Source organism: Chiloscyllium punctatum, chromosome 30, assembly GCF_047496795.1.
Source record: "Chiloscyllium punctatum isolate Juve2018m chromosome 30, sChiPun1.3, whole genome shotgun sequence".
Taxonomy (NCBI): domain Eukaryota; kingdom Metazoa; phylum Chordata; class Chondrichthyes; order Orectolobiformes; family Hemiscylliidae; genus Chiloscyllium; species Chiloscyllium punctatum.
This window is the reverse complement of record NC_092768.1, coordinates 43,369,418-43,390,874: the sequence shown is the minus strand read 5'-3', so window position 1 is coordinate 43,390,874 and position 21,457 is coordinate 43,369,418. Positions and strand designations below refer to the sequence as shown.

Sequence of the window (21,457 nt, the reverse complement as noted above, 5' to 3'; positions counted from 1 at the left end):
GTAATTCAGGAGCCTTTTGTGCCTCTAAACCTTTATTCATGTTTCTGTATCGGACTTTGTGTCAGTATGTGGCTGTGTGTGTATGTGTGTGTCTATGTGCATATCTCTGTGCATCAAATAAGATCTTTATTCACAGATCCATGCTGATGATACCCAATCAGAGTATTATTAGTCAGGTACCTAATTAACCCATAATTTATAATAGATTCTCACATTTACTTTAACCCTAATGTGAGGCAAAAAGGTCTGTCGTTCTCTGTGTCCTCTCTTGCAACTTTTTTTGACTTATTGGTTTGCATTTATCACCTTCCAATCCATGGGAATCATCAAATATTTCTGCAAGTATCTCACTCAACAGTGTGGACCTGAGATGTAAAGCATTAAGCCTCTATAACTTCAGCAGCTTTATCTGATCAAATCATATCTCCTTCAGCTCTTCATTCTCCCTAATCATTCAGATCTACATTCATTAAATATGAGCACAAAGGAATCATTTACCTTCTCTGCCATTTCTGTATTCCCCAATACAAATTATTCAGACAGTCCTTTTAGTTGACCTCGTTTCATTTTGGTTAAATGCTTTCCTATAAAAGCAATTACAGTACTGTGTTTTTGCGACATACCTCTCATATTCTATTCCCCATACCCCCTTGCTTAGTCCTCCTTTGTATTCTGTGAACTTCCCAAGAATTCCTGATATTCCTGACAACATTATGGATCTTTTCTTTTAACCATATGGAATTCTCAACTTCCTTGTTGGTCATGGTTGATTGACCTTTCTTGAATTTTTGTTCTTTGAAAAATGCATTCTTGCTGTACATCCATGCAACTGTTACCGAAAACTATTCATTATTGTATAGAGATATTTGTTTTATTGTATTTTCACACTTCACCTCAAACAATTTGAGCTTAATGCCTTTACAATTTCCCCGATTCAAATTTAACACCCTTCCTAAACTTGGAATATTCAGTTCCCAGAGCTGGTTATGATGCAACTATTGTTTCTGGAATGGCAATTTTCTATCCTTTATTATTGCCTCTAAGTTGCTTACCTTCTTGCAAATGCTGTGTGCATTCAGATGAAGTGCCCTGAGCTTTCTAATTTAAAAACTTGCTGTTTTCTCTGCCTTCTTGTCTCCCTGGCATCTTTTGACTTCCTGGTGCTATCTTTACTTCCTTGCAATTTGGGTTCACCTCAGCTTGTCAGGAGGATGGGAACCTATTTTTTATTTCCATTCCAACAGCACAAGCACATCTCTATGCAAGGATATCAGTTCTGGTCACAAAACGTCTTACCTATCCAAGAATGAAGTTGAATTGCTCTGAAGTCTGATACCTTCCCAGAGGGTTGTAAATCGGTGGAATTCCTTGCCCAGTAAAGTAGTTGATGCTACTTCAGTAAATATTTTTAAGCTAAGATAGATTTTTTTTGAAAAGTAAAGGAATTAAGGGACACAGTCCGAGGGTGGGTAAGTGGAGCTGATGCCTTGAAAAGATCAGCCATGATCTTATTGAATGGTGGGGCACGTTTGAAGGGCCAGGCAGCCCACTCCTGCTCCTAGTTCTTATGCTCTTATACCCTCCCTTTACACCAGTTCTCTCGGCATATATTGAAACACTGGACCTTTCTGTTTACAAGCTCACTTCTTACTTTGGATTGTTCAATGTTCCTATTCCATAGTTAGCAGAGACTTCATGTTACAATGCTCACCATCCAATGTATCATTCCCTATAACATGTAGCCCTTCTCATTCCAAAGAGCAATGTCTCCTCTTTATAATCGCCAGTTTTCCTAACTTGGTTCTGAATTAATTGATTTCACCACTCTTCCCCCATTCGCACTTCACATCATATAATGGCTGATTCATTGCTCAGCAGTCCCTGTGGTGTAGAAAAACACTATCCAAACCACAGGAGAACAGTGCACAGACACAGTGTCACCTTGTACTTGGAGCATGTGCAGTGCAAGCTAATGGCCATGGGTGGAGCTATCTTTTCTCTACCTGCAGGCGATGTGGATGTGGGAACAAGGAGGGAGGATTAGAGGTGGAGGGTGGACAGGGAATGGTTCTAAGCATTAAGGAATGATTGCAAACTTGCAAATTCAGTGTTCATAATTCAGGGCTGGAATTCCAGGTATTTGGCCAAATGTCAGTGACGAAGCCGTGATATATTTCCAAGGCAGGATGATGGTGTTCTCATTTGTCTTCTGCCTTTGACCTCCTAGATGGTAGTCATTGTAGGTTTGAAAGGTGGTGTTTCAGGATCATTGATGAGTTTCTGATGTGCACCCCCCACCGCTGTGGATGGCGCACACTGCTCCTATTGAGCACCCGTGCTTGAAGGAATGCATATTTGTGAATGTGGTACCAATCAAGCAGGCTGTTTTGACCTGCATGGTGTTAAGCTCCTTATGTGTTGTTGTCTTGGCAAGTGTCGAACATTCCATCATAGTCCTGACTTGTGCATTTAGATAGTGGACTGTTGTGGCAGAGTTAGGACGTAAGTTATTCACCACAGAATTCCTCTGTGACTGTGACTGAGTGTCGTTTAAGACAGAGTGTGAGCTTGTGAATTGGTGAGTGGGGAAACCTTGGAAGTTAACTCTAAGTTCAGCTCGGCCGCAGCTGCGGTGGTGGAATCCTGAACCAAGACCCCACTGGTCCCAGCACAGGCCCAGGCCCAGGCCCAGGCCCAGGCTCAGGCCCAGGCCCAGGCCCAGGCCCAGGCCCAGGCCCAGCCCCATGACTGGCTCCAGCTCAGACATGCCTGCAGGATAGCCAGTTGTGGCAGTGGAGACCTCACCAATTTCCAGCATCGGGAAGGATAGCCAAACCGAATCACAACTACGCAGGCAAGTAGGAGCCAAACCCTTAGCCAGCATTAAAATGGACAAAATTCAAAATCTTTGTTTTAGTTTCTTGCTTTTTTTTTGTTCTGTTCAAAAGACGTTGAAGAATGGAAACTCTTCACACTTACATTGTATTCCAATACATGTAACAATAAATCTAATCTAATCTAATCTGAAGGTTAATTAATAAAATCAAGTCAAATTTGAATTTCGTATTGAATGACAATTTAGTGTAGAAGTTTGGTTTATCTCAGTCTTAGTCAAGGATATATTTGCTATGTTATGAAGAACAACTTTGTGTCGTGAATTAAATCACTGTCTAGAAGTGTTCTCTTGCCAGCAGTGCCCCATCATCTCTGCGAAATTTCAACAAGTATTTCAAAAAAGATCTTCCTGAACAATTGAATGATAGCAGCTGATCACTGAGAGCATTTTGAAATAGAGTGTGAGAATGGAAACATGGTGGGGGGGAGAATTCAATGCAGTGAGGGCAGAAATACAATTTTAATCCTTAACATAAAAGGAGTGGACCAAAGAGAGAGGAGTGACAGAGATGAGCAGTGGGATATGCGAGCTGAAGACTGGAAACATTATTTAGGTGATCAAATGGGTGAGTGGTGAGTGGATTCTGTTTCTTTTTCACATTATTTGTAAACAGAGATAGAATGGTGTCACATAAAAATATGCTAGATGAAATGAAAGGCACATAATGTCGAGGATAATACATTGGCATGATTACAGGACTGGCTAAATAACAGGAAACTGAGAGTTGGGAGAAGTAATTTTACAGCAGCACATGGTAGATATTGGAGGGTGAAAGGAGCAGTGATGAAGAGCAGGACAATGAAAGTACTGAAGGTCCGAGTGATCTTAGTGTGCACATCCGTAGAGCCTGAAGGTAGCAAGGCAGATAGATGGTAATTGAGAAAGCATGTAGGATACTAGCCTTTAACTGTTTTTTTTCCAGAGGGGTCATAAAGTCAGAGGTTCTGATATGTCTGGGTTTATCTACTTGGGAATGTTTTAAGTCTTTCTTTTAAAACACGTGTACAATGAAAGGAGAGTGGCCATTGCTCCCAATACTGGGTTGTATTCTAATAGGTTGCAAGGGACATACAATGCCTGGTTCACAGATAAAAGGTCTCTACCTTATCAATTGAAAGTACAACAACAGCTGAAGGAAATGTTGCCTTGTACTCTTCAGGTTTGCAATGAGTTTTGATCGCACATAACAGACAGACAGCTGCTGAAGTCGGGAGAACTGAACATCTCTCTCTCTCTCTTTCTGTAACTTATTCCCAGTTTGAAACTGCACTGTTCCCTGAGAACCAATCACAGTTTTGGGCAGGCAAAAGGTCATATGATCTGTTATTTACAACTGGTCACTAGTCCATAGACCAGTCAGCATCTTGTTGTAAACAAGAACTATATCTGTACATACCCTCGGATTCAATCTGTCTACAATCTAAACTTCACTTGCCACTTGTTCAAACGGCTGTTTACACAATGTTTGCCATGTCTGTGAGGTTGCTTACTTTTCAAACCATACAGCATCTTTGTAACTCACTCGTGTTTGAAATTAAATCCTGCTATTTAAGTCCACAATTTTAAAAAGTGCAAGAATAAAAAGATAAGGACTTTACCTTGGGGATTTAAGCATGATGGGGAACAAGCAGCAGAGCAGAGTTCAGGTCATAATCAGACTCACCATGATCTTATTGAAGAGTGAAGGCAGACTCCAGGGGCTAATGACCTACTATTGCTCCCATTCTCATGATCCTGGCTACTCCAGTGTTATTGACAGGATCTGTCAATGTGTTGTTTAAGCTGACAATCTCTTATTAAGGAGAGCATCCAGAGATTGGCCTTTCCCTGGTTTTCCGACATCTCCAGGTGGGTGAGCCTGCTGAAGTCTACCTGGTGATCAGGTGACCTCCTCCTTGGATCCTGAGGATAATGGTTTGTTGACCAGGAATGGCTCCTCATGTTGTGTGCCACTGCCACTGTTCTCCCTTGATGAGCTGATAGCAATGATGTAGTGGGTCAGATTATCATTTACATCCAGTAGAGATTCTGCAAGTATGGCTGCATGGCCTGATGTCCTTCTGGTGGTGGGTCTTTTTCCAGCCTCTGAGCTGCCATGGAGCTGATGCCTGTCTCTCCACCCTACCACCATCACCATTTTCAAACTCAATACTGTACTTGAACCGATCTAACTCCCTTTTCCATAAAGGTCTGAAACCCATTCCATCAGATGAAAGGCTTCAGCACTCAGCTCAATGGCAGAACTGGATCATCTCCTGCAGTGGGGAGAGTTGCCAACTTACTCCCTTTTCTGTGCCACTGAGGATAGTCAGAGCTCCTTGTTATTTTTCTTTCCCATTACCTTAAATCTGTGTTCCCTGGTTGTCATCAAATTGCAAAGAAGAAAGAGAGATTGAGAAATGTACACTATTAGAGATGGATTTCCAGATCTTAGATCCTTTGCAACTAAAGGCAATTCAATCAATATTCCACCAATATTTAATGCTCAGGGATTGTATAATATGCTGAAGGTCAGAATAAGAGATTTTATTCACTTTCTGTTCCAGCCTATGTCATCAGATATTACCAGGTTTTTTTTGGCTCTTCAGAATTTGGAAATTACTGAAAGTTGAGACATTTCTTCAAAGAGTTTCAATTTGTTCTCATCAGGACACACACAGGAATATCAAAAGAATACAGATATTTCTCCACCAGAAAAGTGTGCTTATTTTTTGGGACAAGATGACTGATTCACTGAGCCATTGCCATAAAAAGAGAGGATATATAGGCTCCTCTATATCTCAGCTATTTTAAGAAAAAGTGAGGTTAAACATATTAATTTTGGTTGCAGAGAAGGGATCCCAACATATGGATGTGTCTTCTATCAAGGGTCAATCAACCACATAATGAACTTATCTGACTACCTCAAGTTTTCTTTTCAAATGATACTCCCAGTACACTCAAGATTGTTCAGCAAATGTCTGATTGTTGAAGAGATTGAACAATAGATGTTTTGTTTCAGTTTTTGCAGGCTTCGGTTGGTTAATTATGGTCTGCATTCTGCTGTTATGAAACAAGGAACATACTGATTGAGTCAATCAGCCTATCGGTGGGATATATTACCACATATCTAGCATCACACTCTCACGGAAATTTATACAAAGCATTGCTCAGTTGTGTGGGAGGCAGAACATCTTTTTGAATGTCCTAAGGAAAATCCTGTTTGTGCAGAATACCACTCACGTTGTTACTGCACAGTAACAGAGGGACTGGGCTGGCTTCGTCTTTGAGATGTTTAAATCTACTGCTAAATGTGATTCTCTGATTAGTCTGCTCTTACTGTAGTGAAGAAAACCTAGACCAAGAACAAAATTAGGATGATCATAAATATTATTTTTTAAATTTCCAAATGTTTTGGGGTGTTAGTTACCCATTCCTTTCTACATAGCAATTCTTTGACCAATTAGGTTTACTTTTCAACCAATCAGAACCTCTTCTCTTGGTCAATTATTGTTGTCATCATTTGGAATTTGGCATTTTTACATTTGTTCTGATGAGAGCGAAATGAAAAACATTGGCATCATGTCTCCGCAAATATAAGGTATGAAACATTTACAGACAGCCTCTGATGTATAGATACCGTAGCAGGGTAGGGATGAGATATGGATTCCTGATGAAGGGCTTTTGCCCAAAATGTCGATATTCCTGCTCCTTGCATGCTGCCTGACCTGCTGTGCTTTTCCAGCACCACACTCTCGACTCTGATCTCCAGTATCTGTAGTCCTCACTTTTGCCTTAGGAGTAGGAGTCGGCCATCTGGCCCTTTGAGCCTGCTCCACCCTTCAATAAGATCGTGGCTGATCTTTCCCTGGCCTCGGCTCCACTTCCCCACCCTCTCACTATATCCCTTAATTCATTTACTGTTCAAAAGATTCTCCAACTGAGCTTTAAAAACATTGGATGAGGAGATATCATTAAGGGATATGAGGAAAATATTTCATTAAAACAGGTCAAGCCCTTAACAGATAATATATAGAAATCTATCCTCTACTCAGTTACTTTCTACACAGATTAGTCCAACTATTTATTTTTTATTAAAGGCAACACTAAGCTGGATTAAATCATTTGTTTTATTGACAAGGAGGTGATAGCTGATTAAAGTTTATATTTCATGAAAAAAGTTTGACTATTTGAATTGAGGAATATCTTTATAGGAAATTCAATTACATTCAAAACTGTAGAGCAGAATACAGATTGTTTGGATACAATTTCAAACTATCACCAGTGAAGAATTTCAGAATACCATCTTAATTGGTATTGTTTGGATGAAAATTTTAATATTCTATTGGGATAATATTGCCAGGAATCATATTTTCTCTAATAATTGATAGGAAACAACAACAAATTTGTCATCTGTTATTTAATTATTTAAGGAAAGTATTGATAATAATAAAACACCAAAACCTAAAGGAATAATCGTGTTTGTTAATAACATGTTTATTATTTCTGCTTCACAGAATTAGAAACCTGTTACAATTACCCCTTTATTCTGAATAATCCATATTGTTGTGACATCAGTTACAATGATTCAGCAATGACAGTCTTATTTGACTTTCAAAGAGACAGTTCAAAACAGAATATCAGGTGAATTCATGACAGATACCTGGAAGAACAGAAAGGCAGCTTCCCTTTTCAGATGAGATCCTTTTAGTGACATTAAGAAGAGGAGTTTCAACTTCCTGCCTGGCAATAAAGCAGGAGACCCAATCAGATGCCTGCCTCACTCTGGTTTGTAGGCATTGTAGAAATTACGCAAAGGTGAAGAAACAATTACCCCAAATTTAATTTTCTGGTCAATTATTCACATGTGGGAATGGGTTACTTTTTCCACCTGCTAACCATCAGTTGCATCTTTAGAAACTCTTTCAAACCTGGTAAATCGGCTGGAAATTTCTCAGAGCTGCTGTCTCTGCCACTCCATGACCTTCCGGTAGGACAGGGTGTGAGCTGAAGAGATACCAATAAAGCACTTTGGAATGAAGGTGGGAAGTGGGGCTGGCAGATTTCTGGAGATAAGTATCATAACGGGGGGGGGGGGAGCGAAGAGGAAGAGGCAGACAGCTTCCGAGAGTAAGTGGGATGGTATGGATGGGGGCAAAGAGGAAAAGGGGCTTCTCAGGCTCTGTGCTTTTGAAGTTAGCAAGCTATTTTAACTCACTAACTGTTAATTTGTATTTATCTTCAATGTCTTTTTCAACTTGTTCCCAAGATATATTCCAACTAGAAATGCTGTCTGCTGGTTTTGCTGAGTATTTATCAGCAAATTCAGTGTTGTATTTGTAGAAAACCCATTTCCAAAAGGCTGATGTTTCAATGCTGGTATCAGGCAGAATATTCCAGCGACTATACTGATCATTGAGATCCCTGTAGTTTTTGTAAGGAAAGAAATTTCCATCCGTGTCTTTATTTTGAAAGCTGCTATCACCTGCAACACTTGTTGTACAATTCTCTGACACCAATATCTCAGTAGTGATGTAACGGCATCCATTCAGCCCTTCGCTCCGGTGATATTCAGTGCTGTGCTGTGAGTGCTCCCTGCTTGTACAATCACACAGGACCCCACAGAAGGGACACTGCTCCCCACAGCCACATAACATTGCATACAATTCACTGGATGGATCTGTGGGGAGTGCAGAGATTTTCCCAGCAATATCCTTCCCCCAATCTTTAACCCTTTCGTTCAGATCATTAGTACTGATAAAGCTTTCAATTTCTTGTTTGAAGTTCTGAGCGTTAATCTTTTCAGACTGAAAAGTAACAGACCCCAGTGTCTCTTGTGGAATCTGTATCTCATCCCCCAGTTTTGCCCGAAATGTCTGAATGATCCCAGTAACTGATTGCTCATTATTTGGAGGTGTTATATCTTTCAGAGTTCCCCTTACCCAGGTGATAACCCCAGACAGAATATTGAGTGCTTGAGAGCACAGCAGAGGAACATGTTCATCATCTGTGGCTGTACAATAAAGGACAACTTGTTCTTTCAGCCAATCTTTTTCGAATGACATGGTGTGTTTTATATATCGGTAATATTCTTCAAAAGTATCTCTCTCCTTCAAGTGAAGCATCAGAGCCACTTGGAAGTTTTTCCGGTACATGAATTTCCCTCCCTTGCAGTTGTACCTCATGTGATGAGCAATATTCGATCCCAGTTTGTTCTCCACAGCTTGGATTATGGCTGGAATCAGGCAATTTTCACAGAACAGTTCTGCTCTCCGTTTAGTTTGATCTTTCTCCTGGTAGGTATCCTTAAAGCTTTGGCAGTAAGCTGCTTTCTCCTTTTGTAACTGCTCCACAGGATTGTGTTTCTTCAGGAAGTTTTCCTGCACTTCTTCATATTTTTTAATGGCAAATCCACAGATATGAAGTTTAAAATCCACACTGAATTGTTGAGTAAAAGTGAATCTCTGATCCTGGTGTGTCTGGATTTTCCCATCAATGACTCTCAGGAGTTCTCTGCAATGATTAGAATCATAATCCTGTTCCTGGTTCACTGTCTGATTCACAAACTGTTTACACTCCCTCACCCACTGAGCACACAGCTCCTGGGCTCTTTGTTTATCTTTATTACCAAGAATAAGATCCTTCATTTTAGTAACATATTTCCAACCACATTTCTGAATATGGCTGTCATTTACTTGGAGTTTTACATCACTCAGTTGACACAGGGTTTTCTTGCTAAGTTGCTCGTTGAGGAGTTTGGTATTCGCAGGCATGTTCTGCTGTAGACTTTGTTCCATGTCCTTCATTATATTGGCTTTTGGTGGTGGTGAATAGTTAAACATTGAAATTGTCTCTTGCCACATTTTCTCAAACGCGCTCTCCAGTTGTGTTTCATCCATTTCCCTGTTTTCCTGTCTGCACTGCTGTAGGAGATTATTGACCTGTTCTTCAATCTGACTCTGATATTGTTCCTTAATCTCATTCACCTTCTGCAAAGCTCTCTTTCTTTGCACTGCTTCATTACACTTTCTGTCCATGTACATCCCACGTTCAATGATCAGAGAATTGATGCTTCCGACAAAATCCTCCCTGTATTTTTCGACAAGGTTTGAGTTATTGTCGGTGGAATAATATTCCTCTTATTTTCGGAGAGCATTTTCTTTCTGATCATTGAGCAATGCAATCTGTTCACTTTTCAAACATTGAGCTTCCCTTTCTGGATCCTGTTTTGTATTAAAGATTCTGTTCTGTGCCTTTTGTAGGAAGGAGTGTATCTCTTTCCTCAGTTCCCACTCCAGGTCGGTGTATGTGACAGAGAGTTCTTTATAAGCTTCGGCTACCAGACTGTTCCGGAAACTGAAGATGAAATTCTCATATTTCACTGCGTTCCACAGGGATTTAGTCCATTTGATAAACTCAGAGATGGTCGACAGTCTCCCTTTACTTCTCTTCTCTTTCAGATTCTGAAAAAGCCTTTTCTTCAGCTCAAACACCTTGTGGCTGTAGCTGGTATTAACAGCTGCCATGGGTGGATTCCCGTGCCACAGGCCTGGGATATTCCAGTTATTCTCCATCGGATCATACTCTAACACATCGGAGAATTTGCTGAACTGTCCATCTCGTTTTTCCATTTTAGCTGCTGCCTGTGTCATCACATCCAGCTGTTCCAGCAGATGTTTGCAGCCTCTGATATTCTGATCATGAGCAGCCACGTCACTCACGTTCTGGTGAACAAAGTAACAAACTGGCCTTTTCCCCACTTCTCTCATTCGTATAAATGCATGGACCACTATCTGCAGCACGTCCTTCATCTCGGTGGAGTTCTCCATGGCCATATTTATCAAGGTGACATCACTTAACCCGATCACCAGGGTGGCGAGCTCATTGTCATGTTCATAGCTGCCGTCAATGTCTGACAGTTCTGGTGCTTTCAGCCCCTCAGTGTCGATCACCATGATATACCCACAGCCCAGCTCCATCTGTAGATCTCCTGTAATCTTAATGAGCTGCATGAAGGCCCCACGGGTACAGCGCCCACTGCTCACAGCAAACTGCAAACCAAACATGGTGTTGAGAAGTGTGGACTTGCCTGTGCTCTGCACACCCAGCACCGTCAGCACAAACACATGGGTCTCTCTGCCAATCCTGGCTTCAACTGCCTTCAGTACATCAGTGACCCACTGTAAAGGGATGTTGGAAACATCTCCATCAATGAGCTCCAGAGGGAATCCGTCCAACATCAGGTCAGCAGCAAAGTGGGGTAATATTTGCACTGTGTCTCTCTCTTCCTCATTACGGTTCTCCTGCTTTATCAGTGTTTCATAGATCAGTCCGATTTCTCGCATGAATTGTTCAAGTCCAAGGGAGCTGGCAGTTATCTGTCGGTCTAATTCCTGTAACTGTTTGTTGATTGTAGGGTCTTTCTGCTCTGTTGACTGTCCCTGAGATTTCTCATACAAAGCTTTATACTGTTCACGTAAAACAGAGAGAGTATCTCTCGATCTGGAATCCAACCGGAATTTCATCCACTGCAGGAAATGTGTCCTCTCATCCCTGTCTGTCAGGGCTGTGATAAAACCTTTCATATCAGCCGATATACCTTTCTCTCGCTGCTGCTTTAGGAGTTTCCTCTTCTCTTCCTCAAGGTCATTCCAATATTTTTGTGGTGAACTCTCCTTTCCCTGTTTTAGGCGACATTGTTCTTTTTCTATTTTGGAAACTTGTTGCCAAGTGAAACCCTGAAAAGACATGTTTTTTGATTTGTATTGGCTAATGGTCTCTCCATTAATAAGGTTATAAATGTTACCAGATTTTTCTTTACCCTGTAAACACAGCTCGTCATCCTCATCTATTGCAATCCCCATCTCCCTTGCAGTTACTGCCAATGACTCCAAATGGCTGGGGTCCCGAATATTATTTTGATGGGTTATTTCCAAGGCCTTTTTCAATGTGGAGCGCAGTGTCTTAGTAAACTCTGCATTGTTTCTTTTTCCTTGAAAGAATATTTGTTCCTTTTTAAACACTGAGGATGTAATGAATTCCTTTAAATGCCCTTTAGTCTCACTGCTCACACTGCTCCCAGTGAGCACTATGTACGTACTCGCTGGAGACTGGGCGAGGGACTTCAGGGTCTTGCTTGAGCCACTGTCAACATTATCAATCCAAATAAAAACAGCTGAAGAGATGGTTGTCAGAATCTGAACCTGTTTGTGGAACTCTTTACCGTCACCTCGAAGGTTTAATAAGGTCATTGGCTCTGGAAAAAGATCCAATTCCTCACTCCCACTGGGCAGGTACCAGCACAACTCGACAAGACCATCAGAAATCCTGCGAGGGATATCACCGCCCTCCATATTGTGATGGATGAAGAAATTGTGATGTTGCTGGGAGGGGCTGAGGACTTCATTTAGAATCATTGATTTGGAGATGGAGCAGGAACCGAGTCGAATGAAGGAAAAGATGGGAATGATGGCAGTCACCATGTTTGTTTCCTTAAAGCCTGCACTATCTCGGAGTGAGAGTGGGCACCACTTCTTCACAATGGAGCGCAGGGCCCACAGTAGGAGGGTGCAGCCCTTGTTGCCAGCAGGCAGTAACAGTGGCAATGCAAACTGGCACAGAGACATCTTTACCATCAGCTCCTGCTGCACGAACGGGTCAGCACACAGGAAAACAGACACAATGATATCCAGGGGATGGTATAGACCTTCACTGTGTTCATCCTGAGATAGAAAATCCAAGTTTTCTGATTCTGACTGATTTTGTGTCTTAGTTGGTTCATAATTAAAATTTCTTGCCCTGGAATGGACCATCATTAAATTCCGGAGAAAATATCCTGGTATTTCCTGAGGTGAATCAGGTGATTGATTTTGAAGTGTTTCTGTATTTACGCTGAGAATGTCACTCAGGAGCAGCTTCTTACTTTGATATGCTAATTCCATGAGGAGTTTGGGAATATTGTTTCCTGTATTAGATTTTCCATGACTAATATCAGAATAATTGTTTTCAGAAACTGAATTATCTCTTTGGACTGAATTCTGTTCTTGTTCAGTTGTGGTTTTGTTTCCTTCCACTGAGTTATGTGATCCTGTGCTGTGTTCGGATTCTCCCAGAACAGGCTTTGTTGTGAACTGTGAGTTAGATTCAGTTATCATCTGTTCTACCTCAGTATTCATGGCTTCCCGATGGTGCAGAGAGAGATCAGGCTCTGGCTGTGCTGAAACTAAGAAAGATATCATTTTAAATTATTTGTTCAACATTATTCAGCCAGTAATTCAAACAGCACTGTAAAAAACAGAATTATACTGCTTTGTTCTCCTATCACCTTACACTCTGCACCTGCCAACTCTGGCCAAAGCTCCCAGCTCATGAATTCACTCTCATTCACAAATTCCCTTGGTGTCACTCTGCCTATTGTTTTCATATTGTTTTCTATCGTCATTTCTTGTACAGAACTTGAATATTACAGAACAAAGTCTCAATTTTTCAAAGATGTTTGGGCCCTGCATTCATAAGGATACAAGGAAGGTGAGGCAATCATGAATACCAACTCAAAGACCAATCAGTGTTAACCTGCCTGATTTAAACTTTAACAAAGCCTGGCTGTTAACTGTCGATCATCATTATTGGGTTCAACACAGCCAAGAGACATCTAGACTTGAAACATGAGCTTGCTGTCTCTCCATGGATGCTGCTTAACCCACTGTGATCTCCAGCATTTGTTATTTTCAGTACAGATTCCACTTGTTGACCAATCATGACCCTTCTTTAATGTCGGAGAAATGTTGGTTTTCCCTTTGAATTTGTTCACATGCAAAGCGTCTTCATATTTGTAAGACAAAAATCTTTGACAAAATGTGTTTTTTCATCAATATTATTTTCTTTGTATCAAGAAGAAAATAATTGCTCTCCTGTTTTCTACATATCGCTTCTTAGATATCAGTGTACCTGGACAGCAAGAAACCTTGGCGCCATTGATCTTACCTTCCTGATGTACATGCAGAATGTGGTTTTACATTACATGACACTGAATTGCTTTATTAACTGCTGCCAGTCCCACTCTGTGAGCTGCTGCAATCAGTCACAAACTTGGCTCCAATTTGGGATCTGCAGATGATGTATTATAAGCTTCCGTCAGTTATTCCTCGTGACTTTTTGAAATCTTTCTCCTGTCACTTCAAAATATGCCATTCAGTCTCAAATACTGCACCCACCTCTGCCACCCTAGGGAAAGAACTCCTATCATTCACCTTATCTATACCTCTCATGCTTTAAAAACCTCTACAAGGTCACCCTTCAACCCCCTGCACTCCGGTGAAAAGATCCCAGCCTATCCAGCATCTCCAAATGCTCAGACACTCCATTCCTGGTAAAGTCTTGGTAAATCACTTCTGAAACTTCTCCAGCTTAATAATACCCTTCCTACAACAGGGCAACCAGCACTGGACAGGACTCCAGAAGAAGTCAAGGGTGTAGTGCTGGAAAAGCTGGATCAGGCAGCATCCGAGGAGGAAGATAATCGATGTTTTGGGCAAAAGCCCTTCATCCGGAATGTGGCTTGTGGGTCAGGGCTGAAAGATACATTGGAAGGGGTGGGTTGGTGGGAAGGTAGCTGGAAAAGTGATAGGTGGATGAAGGTGAGGGAGGTCAAAGGAGCGAGTGATGGACGGATCTGGAGGGTGGTGCCGACTTGGAGGCTTGGGAATGGGATAATGTGGGGGGAGGGGAAATGAGGAAGCTGTTGAAATTCACATTGTTGATGGTGTGGTTGCAGGGTCCGAAGGCAGAATATGAGGCGTTCCTCCTCCAGGCATTGTGTGGGAATAGTTTGGCAGTGGAGGAGGCCCAGGACCTGCATGTCCTTATCGGAGTGGGAGGGGGAGTGGAAGTGTTCAGCAACGGGGCGGTGGGGTTGGTGGGTGCGGGTGACATAAAGATGTTCTCTGAAAAGATCCGCAAGAAGGCGTCCTGTCTCTCCGATGTACAGGAGACCATACTGGGTGCAACGATTGCAGTAGATGACATTGGTAGAGGTACAGGTACTCGAGAAGAAGCCTCCCTAATATCCTGTATAAGCCCAACAAGACATCCATGATGACATCATGATGGACAATTTTTTAAAAATTCTTGAAGTAACAAGCAAAACAGGTAAAGAGGAACCAGCATGTAATATACTTGGTCTTTGAAATTCCAAATTTGATGAAGGTGCCTCATATTAGGCCATTTGATAAAAGCCCATGATGTTGGAGATAATGTCTTAGTTTAGATAGAGTATTGACTAATTAATGGAAGACAGAGCATTGGAATAAAGTCAACATTTTCATGTTGGCAATGTGTAACTCAGCATGCAACTGGAATTGGTGCAGGGGCCACAATTATTTACAATATATTCGGCAATTGGATGGGGAATTGAAGATACTATTGTCAAGTTTGTGAGTTTCATGAGCATCGATGGGAGGGTAAGTAGTGAGGATGACACAAAAAGTCCACAGAGGATATATTCAGCTTAAGTGAGTGGGCAAAAACATGGCAGATAGAATATGTGTGGGAAAATGTGAGATTATGCACATTGGCTGGAGAAAAGGAAGATGAAATAACTTGCAGATATTTTTGTTAGTTAGAATGGATATTTCACACTGTGTCACCCACAGGCAAAATTAGATGTGGTTGTAATTATTCAGGAAATAATTTAAACTTTTTATCATTATGGTAAGAAAATGTAGTGTTTTCACATGGACTGTGTTTGCAAACAACTTGTGTTTTAAAACAGTGAATTGAATTTCTGAAGTTTATTTGCTACTGTTATGATATGTTTCAGAGTTTGTGTCAACCTCGACAAAATATATAAATGTGGAAAGGGAAATGTGACAGTTGTGCTGTGGTTACCCTCCCCCTTCCTTTGAACATCTCTTGGCTTTGCATTACTTTGCAAACTGGTGTTCTTGAGGGCTTTTTTGTGTATTGTGTTCCCCCCTTGCTTCATTGCTTTTGTGAAGGGCGAAGACATTTTTAAAAAAACTGTGATCACAGTTTTCACACGGTAGGGTGGCTCAGTGGTGAGCACTGCTGCCTCACAGCGGGGTTTGTTTCCAGTCTCAGACGACTGTCTGTGTGGAGTTTGCACATTCTCCCCGTGTCTGCGTGGGTTTCATCCAGGTGCTCTGGTTTCCTTCTATAATCCAAAGGTGTGCAGTTTCGGTGAACTGACCATGCTAAATTGCCCATAGTTTTCGGGGATAAGTAGATTAGGTGCATTATTCAGGGGTAAATGGAGGATAATAGGAGAGGGGAATGGGTCTGTGTGGGTTACTCTTTGGAGGGTCAGTGTGGACTTGATGGGCTGAAGGGCCTGTTTCCACACTGTAGGGTTTCTATGATTCTATAATTCTACATGAAAGAGCTAAATATTATTTAACTGGAGAAAGACTCTAGAAACTGACAGAACAAAGGAGTCCTAGTAGGTGAATCACAAGAAATTGGCATCCATTATCAAAGGGAATAGATAAAGACTCCTTGGCCTTTCAAAGGGTCCAAAACTGAAATAAAGGGAAATAAAACAGACCTCTTCCCAGGGCAGAAAATCAAAAACAAGCACAAACTCTAAAGGCAAAATGGATACCTATGCTATGGAAATGAAACAAAGTTACGGAATCAAAATATTATTGTCCAGGCTGAAATATCATTGTCCAGGCTAAACTATCATTGTCCTGGCTAAACTATCGTTGTCCAGGCTGAAATATCATTGTCCAGGCTAAACTATCATTGTCCAGGCTGAAATATCATTGTCCAGGCTGAACTATCATTGTCCAGGCTGAAATATCATTGTCCAGGTTGAAATATCATTGTCCTGGCTAAACTATCATTGTCCAGGCTAAACTATCATTGTCCAAGCTAAACTATCATTGTCCAGTCTAAACTATCATTGTCCAGGCTGAACTATCACTGTCCAGGCTAAACTATCATTGTCCAGGCTGAACTATCATTGTCCAGGCTGAAATATCATTGTCCAGTCTAAACTATCATTGTCCAGGCTAAACTATCATTGTCCAGGCTGAAATATCATTGTCCAGGCTAAACTATCATTGTCCAGGCTGAAATATCATTGTCCAGGCTGAAATATCATTGTCCTGGCTAAACTATCATTGTCCAGGCTAAACTATCATTGTCCAAGCTAAACTATCATTGTCCAGTCTAAACTCTCATTGTCCAGGCTAAACTATCATTGTCCAGGCTGAACTATCATTGTCCAGGCTGAAATATCATTGTCCAGTCTAAACTATCATTGTCCAGGCTAAACTATCATTGTCCAGGCTGAAATATCATTGTCCAGGCTAAACTATCATTGTCCAGGCTGAAATATCATTGTCCAGTCTAAACTATCATTGTCCAGGCTAAACTATCATTGTCCAGGCTGAAATATCATTGTCCAGTCTAAACTATCATTGTTCAGGCTAAACTATCATTGTCCTTGCTAAACTATCATTGTCCAGGCTGAAATATCATTGTCCAGGCTAAACTATCATTGTCCTGGCTAAACTATCATTGTCCAGGCTAAACTATCATTGTCCAGGCTGAAATATCATTGTCCAGGCTAAACTATCATTGTCCAGGCTGAAATATCATTGTCCAGGCTGAAATATCATTGTCCAGGCTAACCTATCATTGTCCAGCTCCAGTGACACCCATCAGTAACGAAAGGCTCCACTGATCACCGTATGCTCCCTCTCCACCTGAGTGTGGAAGTCACCCTCAGAGAGGGATATACAGTCAGTATCAACGAGACCCTCTTCAGCCTGCTACCTGTACCTGTTCATCTCCATCATGGTCAAGACCACAGCCATGAATAGTATCAGAGACCTGCTACACCTCCCCTGCACCAAGTATCCAAAGATCACGAGTGTGAGGCTGAAATGCAAACAAGACTTCAACAGGAGACCCTTCAAAAACTGAAAAAAGACTGCAAATGGACACGCTCAATGTAAATCTGAAACACCATCCGCTCCAGGCCCAGACTATGGCCATGGTCTGTCACCCGGTAAATTAACTCGTTAGCCATTTGCACGGGACCAACAATGCAGCCCTGTCCACCCCAGATCCCTGATTTAGGAGGGGAGTACCTCTCCATGGACAGGAACTGCATGTTGATACCATAGGACACTTCCTGGGGCACAAATCAAAAACAGGTATAAACTCAAAATCAAATGGAAACAACCATAAAACTAACTAACTCAGAATATTGTTATTCAGACTGATAACATCTTCTAGAGCATGCGGCACCGAGGAGTCTTGGAAGGTTGTGACTGTGCCACTGAGCACCATCTGCTCCCGCTCCATGGACACCCGAGTGCAGATATAAGAGAAAGGTGAAAGAGAAGCAGTAGGTCAGGAATGATAAGATCCTCCTCAGCACCATGTCTGCACCTGTTAATGGCCATCTTGGCCAGGCCCGGGCGTAAAGGCATGGGAGGGTCTGTAGACTTGTCAGCACCTCCCCGAATCAGGTACCTGTAGATCAAGAGTGTGGGGCTGAAGTGCAACCAAAGTTTTAACAGCAGCCCCTTCAAAAAAAACCAAAAAGGATATGCAAATAGTTGCTCTCAACATAAATGTGCAACACCATCTCCTCCAGGTTACAGAACGTGCATGTGGTCTGGCACCCAGTAAATCTGATTCACCAGTTACACGGGCCCACCGTGTGCAGCACTCTCCACCCCTGATCCCCCAAGTAAGAGGGGAGGAACCCTTGTAGAGGACTCTCCACTGCCTGAGAATATTATGCCAGGGTATGTGTGGGTGCTGGTTGATAACATCACAGGGTAGAGTGTACAGCATCAGCTTATACAGATAGTGCCTCTGTGCTATCAGAAAGGGGCACCAGGAGGATATCCCTGAGATGGCTCAGATTGTCACAGGCGAGGGTCCATGGTGCAGAACTAATATCGACATCCAGTCAGACAGGGCTCAGTTCGTCTGGATGCCCACCACATGCCTGAACCACCTTGAGTGCACATGTGGTGTTGGGGCCGAATGCCTTGTCTGCCAGGCTGCAGATGGGACAGGGACAACGTGGGGCTAAAGTAAAAAAACCCTCTTTGAAGGGATCCAAAATCAAAACAAAGGGAAATAAAACAGCCCTCAAAATGGATTAAATCAAAACAAATACAAAGCTCAAGATCAAAAGGAAACTTGTACCACAGAAACAAAGAAAGATGAACTAAATCATAATATCCTTATCCAGGCTAATCATGCTCTCCATCCCTGTGGGTGCCATTGGTCATGAGAGGCCTCCACTGTGCCAGTGAACACTGCATGCTCCCACTCCAGGGGCACCTGAATTCAGATGGAACGGTGAAAATGGGGCCGACAGTCAGGAACAATGAGCCCCTCCTCAGTATGCTGCGAATGGTCATCTTAGACAGGCTCAGGAGCAAAGCCATGAGAAGACTTGTACAGTTGTCCATCGGTATCACATCGGGTGTCCATGGATCAGGAGGCTGGGGCTAATATCGGGGGAACTACACTTTTAAGACCAGCTCCCTCAACCAACCAAAAGGACTAGACTCTCTCTACATAAATATGAAACATCTCCAGGCCACAGAATTTGCCCATGGTGTGGCACCTGATAAATTTGCTTAGTTGCTGGTTGCATGGACACCACATGCAACACTCTGCACTCAGATCCCTGATGTAAGAGGGATATCCGTTGCTTGTGGGCAGAACATTGTGCCAAGGTGTGTCTGTGTGGTAGGGAAAAGCATGACAGTGGAGAGAGTTCAGCATTAGCCATCCAAAAGATACTGGGAAGATATGTCTGAGGCAGCCCAGAATGAAGAACAGCACATCACGGGGTGGGTCTGTGGCACAGGTCCAATGTCGAATTCTGGAACAGACAAGGGTCAGTTCATCCAGATGCCTTTCTTCATCAGACGACTATTTACTGACAACATAACTGTCTTCAACACCACAAAACCAACCAAACTCATTTCTAAACTCCAAGACCTAGGTCTGAGCAACCCCCACTCTGTAACTGGACCCTCGACTCCCTGACACACAAGCTGCAATCAGTAAGAATAAGGAACAATATCTCCTCTACAATAATCCTCAATACCACTGCCCTGCAAGGCTGTGCACTCATCCCCTTAGTATACTCCCTGTACACTCATGACTGTGTGACCAAGTCCCACCTTAACTCCAACTTGTGTGTTTCAATCAAGTCACTGCTGTAGACAGATCTAAACTCCAGCATTTACAAACATAACGTGTCAAACTTTCCTCATCAGGTGACCTGGCCATTCCAGATACTACTCTTTAAACCTTCCCTGAACAACTTCCAGTTTCTTTCCATTCTTTCGTAAATAACAAGACCACTACTGGACACAGAACTGCAGGTGTGGTCTCACCAATGCGCTTTATAACCAAAGCACAACTTCCTAATTTCTTAACACATTTTGAACACATATGCAAATTTTTAAAAATGATTCATTCATGGGATGAGGGCATTGCCGGCGAGGTCAGCAATTATAGCCCATCTCTCATTGCCCAGAGGGCATTAAGAATCAAACACATTGCTGTGGGTCTGAAGTCATATGTAGACCAGACCAGACCAGACCAGGTAAGGATGGCAATTCCCTTCCTTAAGGGACATTAGCAAACCAGATTTTTTTTTCTGACAATTGACAATGAATTTATGGTCTCTTAATTCCAGATTTGAATGGAATTCATGTTCTACTGTTTGCTATGCAGGTGCCAAGGACATTACCTGGGTCTCTGGATTAATAGTCAAATAATAATACCGCAGGGCCTTCACCCTCCCTAAAGTACAGTACAGTATCATCTTTTGTAGTCAGACATATTTCTAAAAACACAAATGTGGCAAATTCACAGACATTTTAAATACTTATGGAATTACTGTAATGCTAACACAACCATTGTCACACCTATCCACAACTTTGCTGTCTCATAATAATACTCCAGCCCCGCTTATACTCAGACACACAAATAGATAATCTCACGTTCTACAGGTCTCCTTGAAATGAAATTGTTTTCCAGTTGTAAGGGAATCACTTCAATGTGTGGAGACAGCAGTGGTTTCAGTAAGATCTCTTCTCCTGCATTGACAGCACTTGTTATGTGAAAAGAAAACTATCAGAATTTCCTGACTCTGAATGTTTTCACTCAGTTGCAAAACACAATAGAGTTGGAATTCATTATAAAATCTAACAGCACCAGAAAGATGATACTCTGTTTTGGAACAGTAAAAGTAGAAAAATGTCGAACACATTGAAAGTCACAGCCCAAGCAGAAGACTGAAGCCTGTCAATCCCATTGGTCAGTGAAGAGCAGTGGATTGATCCAATGTACTTGATATCACAATACAACAACCCCAAGACAGAAATGGATGTTACAGTATAACGAGTGTAACTCAAGAAAGGAATCAATCAATAAAAAGACAGTCACAAAGGAAATGAGCTGGATGTACTAACCTTTACTTGGAGGTATACAAGATAAGTCTGACCAGTCTGTCTCATTGACCAGTTTTATTGTTTTTGTTTTCCCTTGTGATTATCTCGATCACACATGCTT

The 21,457-nt window shown here is 41.9% G+C and overlaps 1 protein-coding gene across 1 annotated transcript; it reads right to left on the bottom strand.

Annotated features, from left to right (window-relative positions):
- Positions 1-7,390: 7,390 nt before the first annotated feature.
- LOC140455456 (up-regulator of cell proliferation-like) lies at positions 7,391-12,849 on the bottom strand. Its single transcript, XM_072550333.1, is given in 1 exon segment — positions 7,391-12,849. A coding segment is annotated over 1 exon segment (4,737 nt). The 5' UTR covers positions 12,817-12,849; the 3' UTR covers positions 7,391-8,079.
- Positions 12,850-21,457: the final 8,608 nt, after the last annotated feature.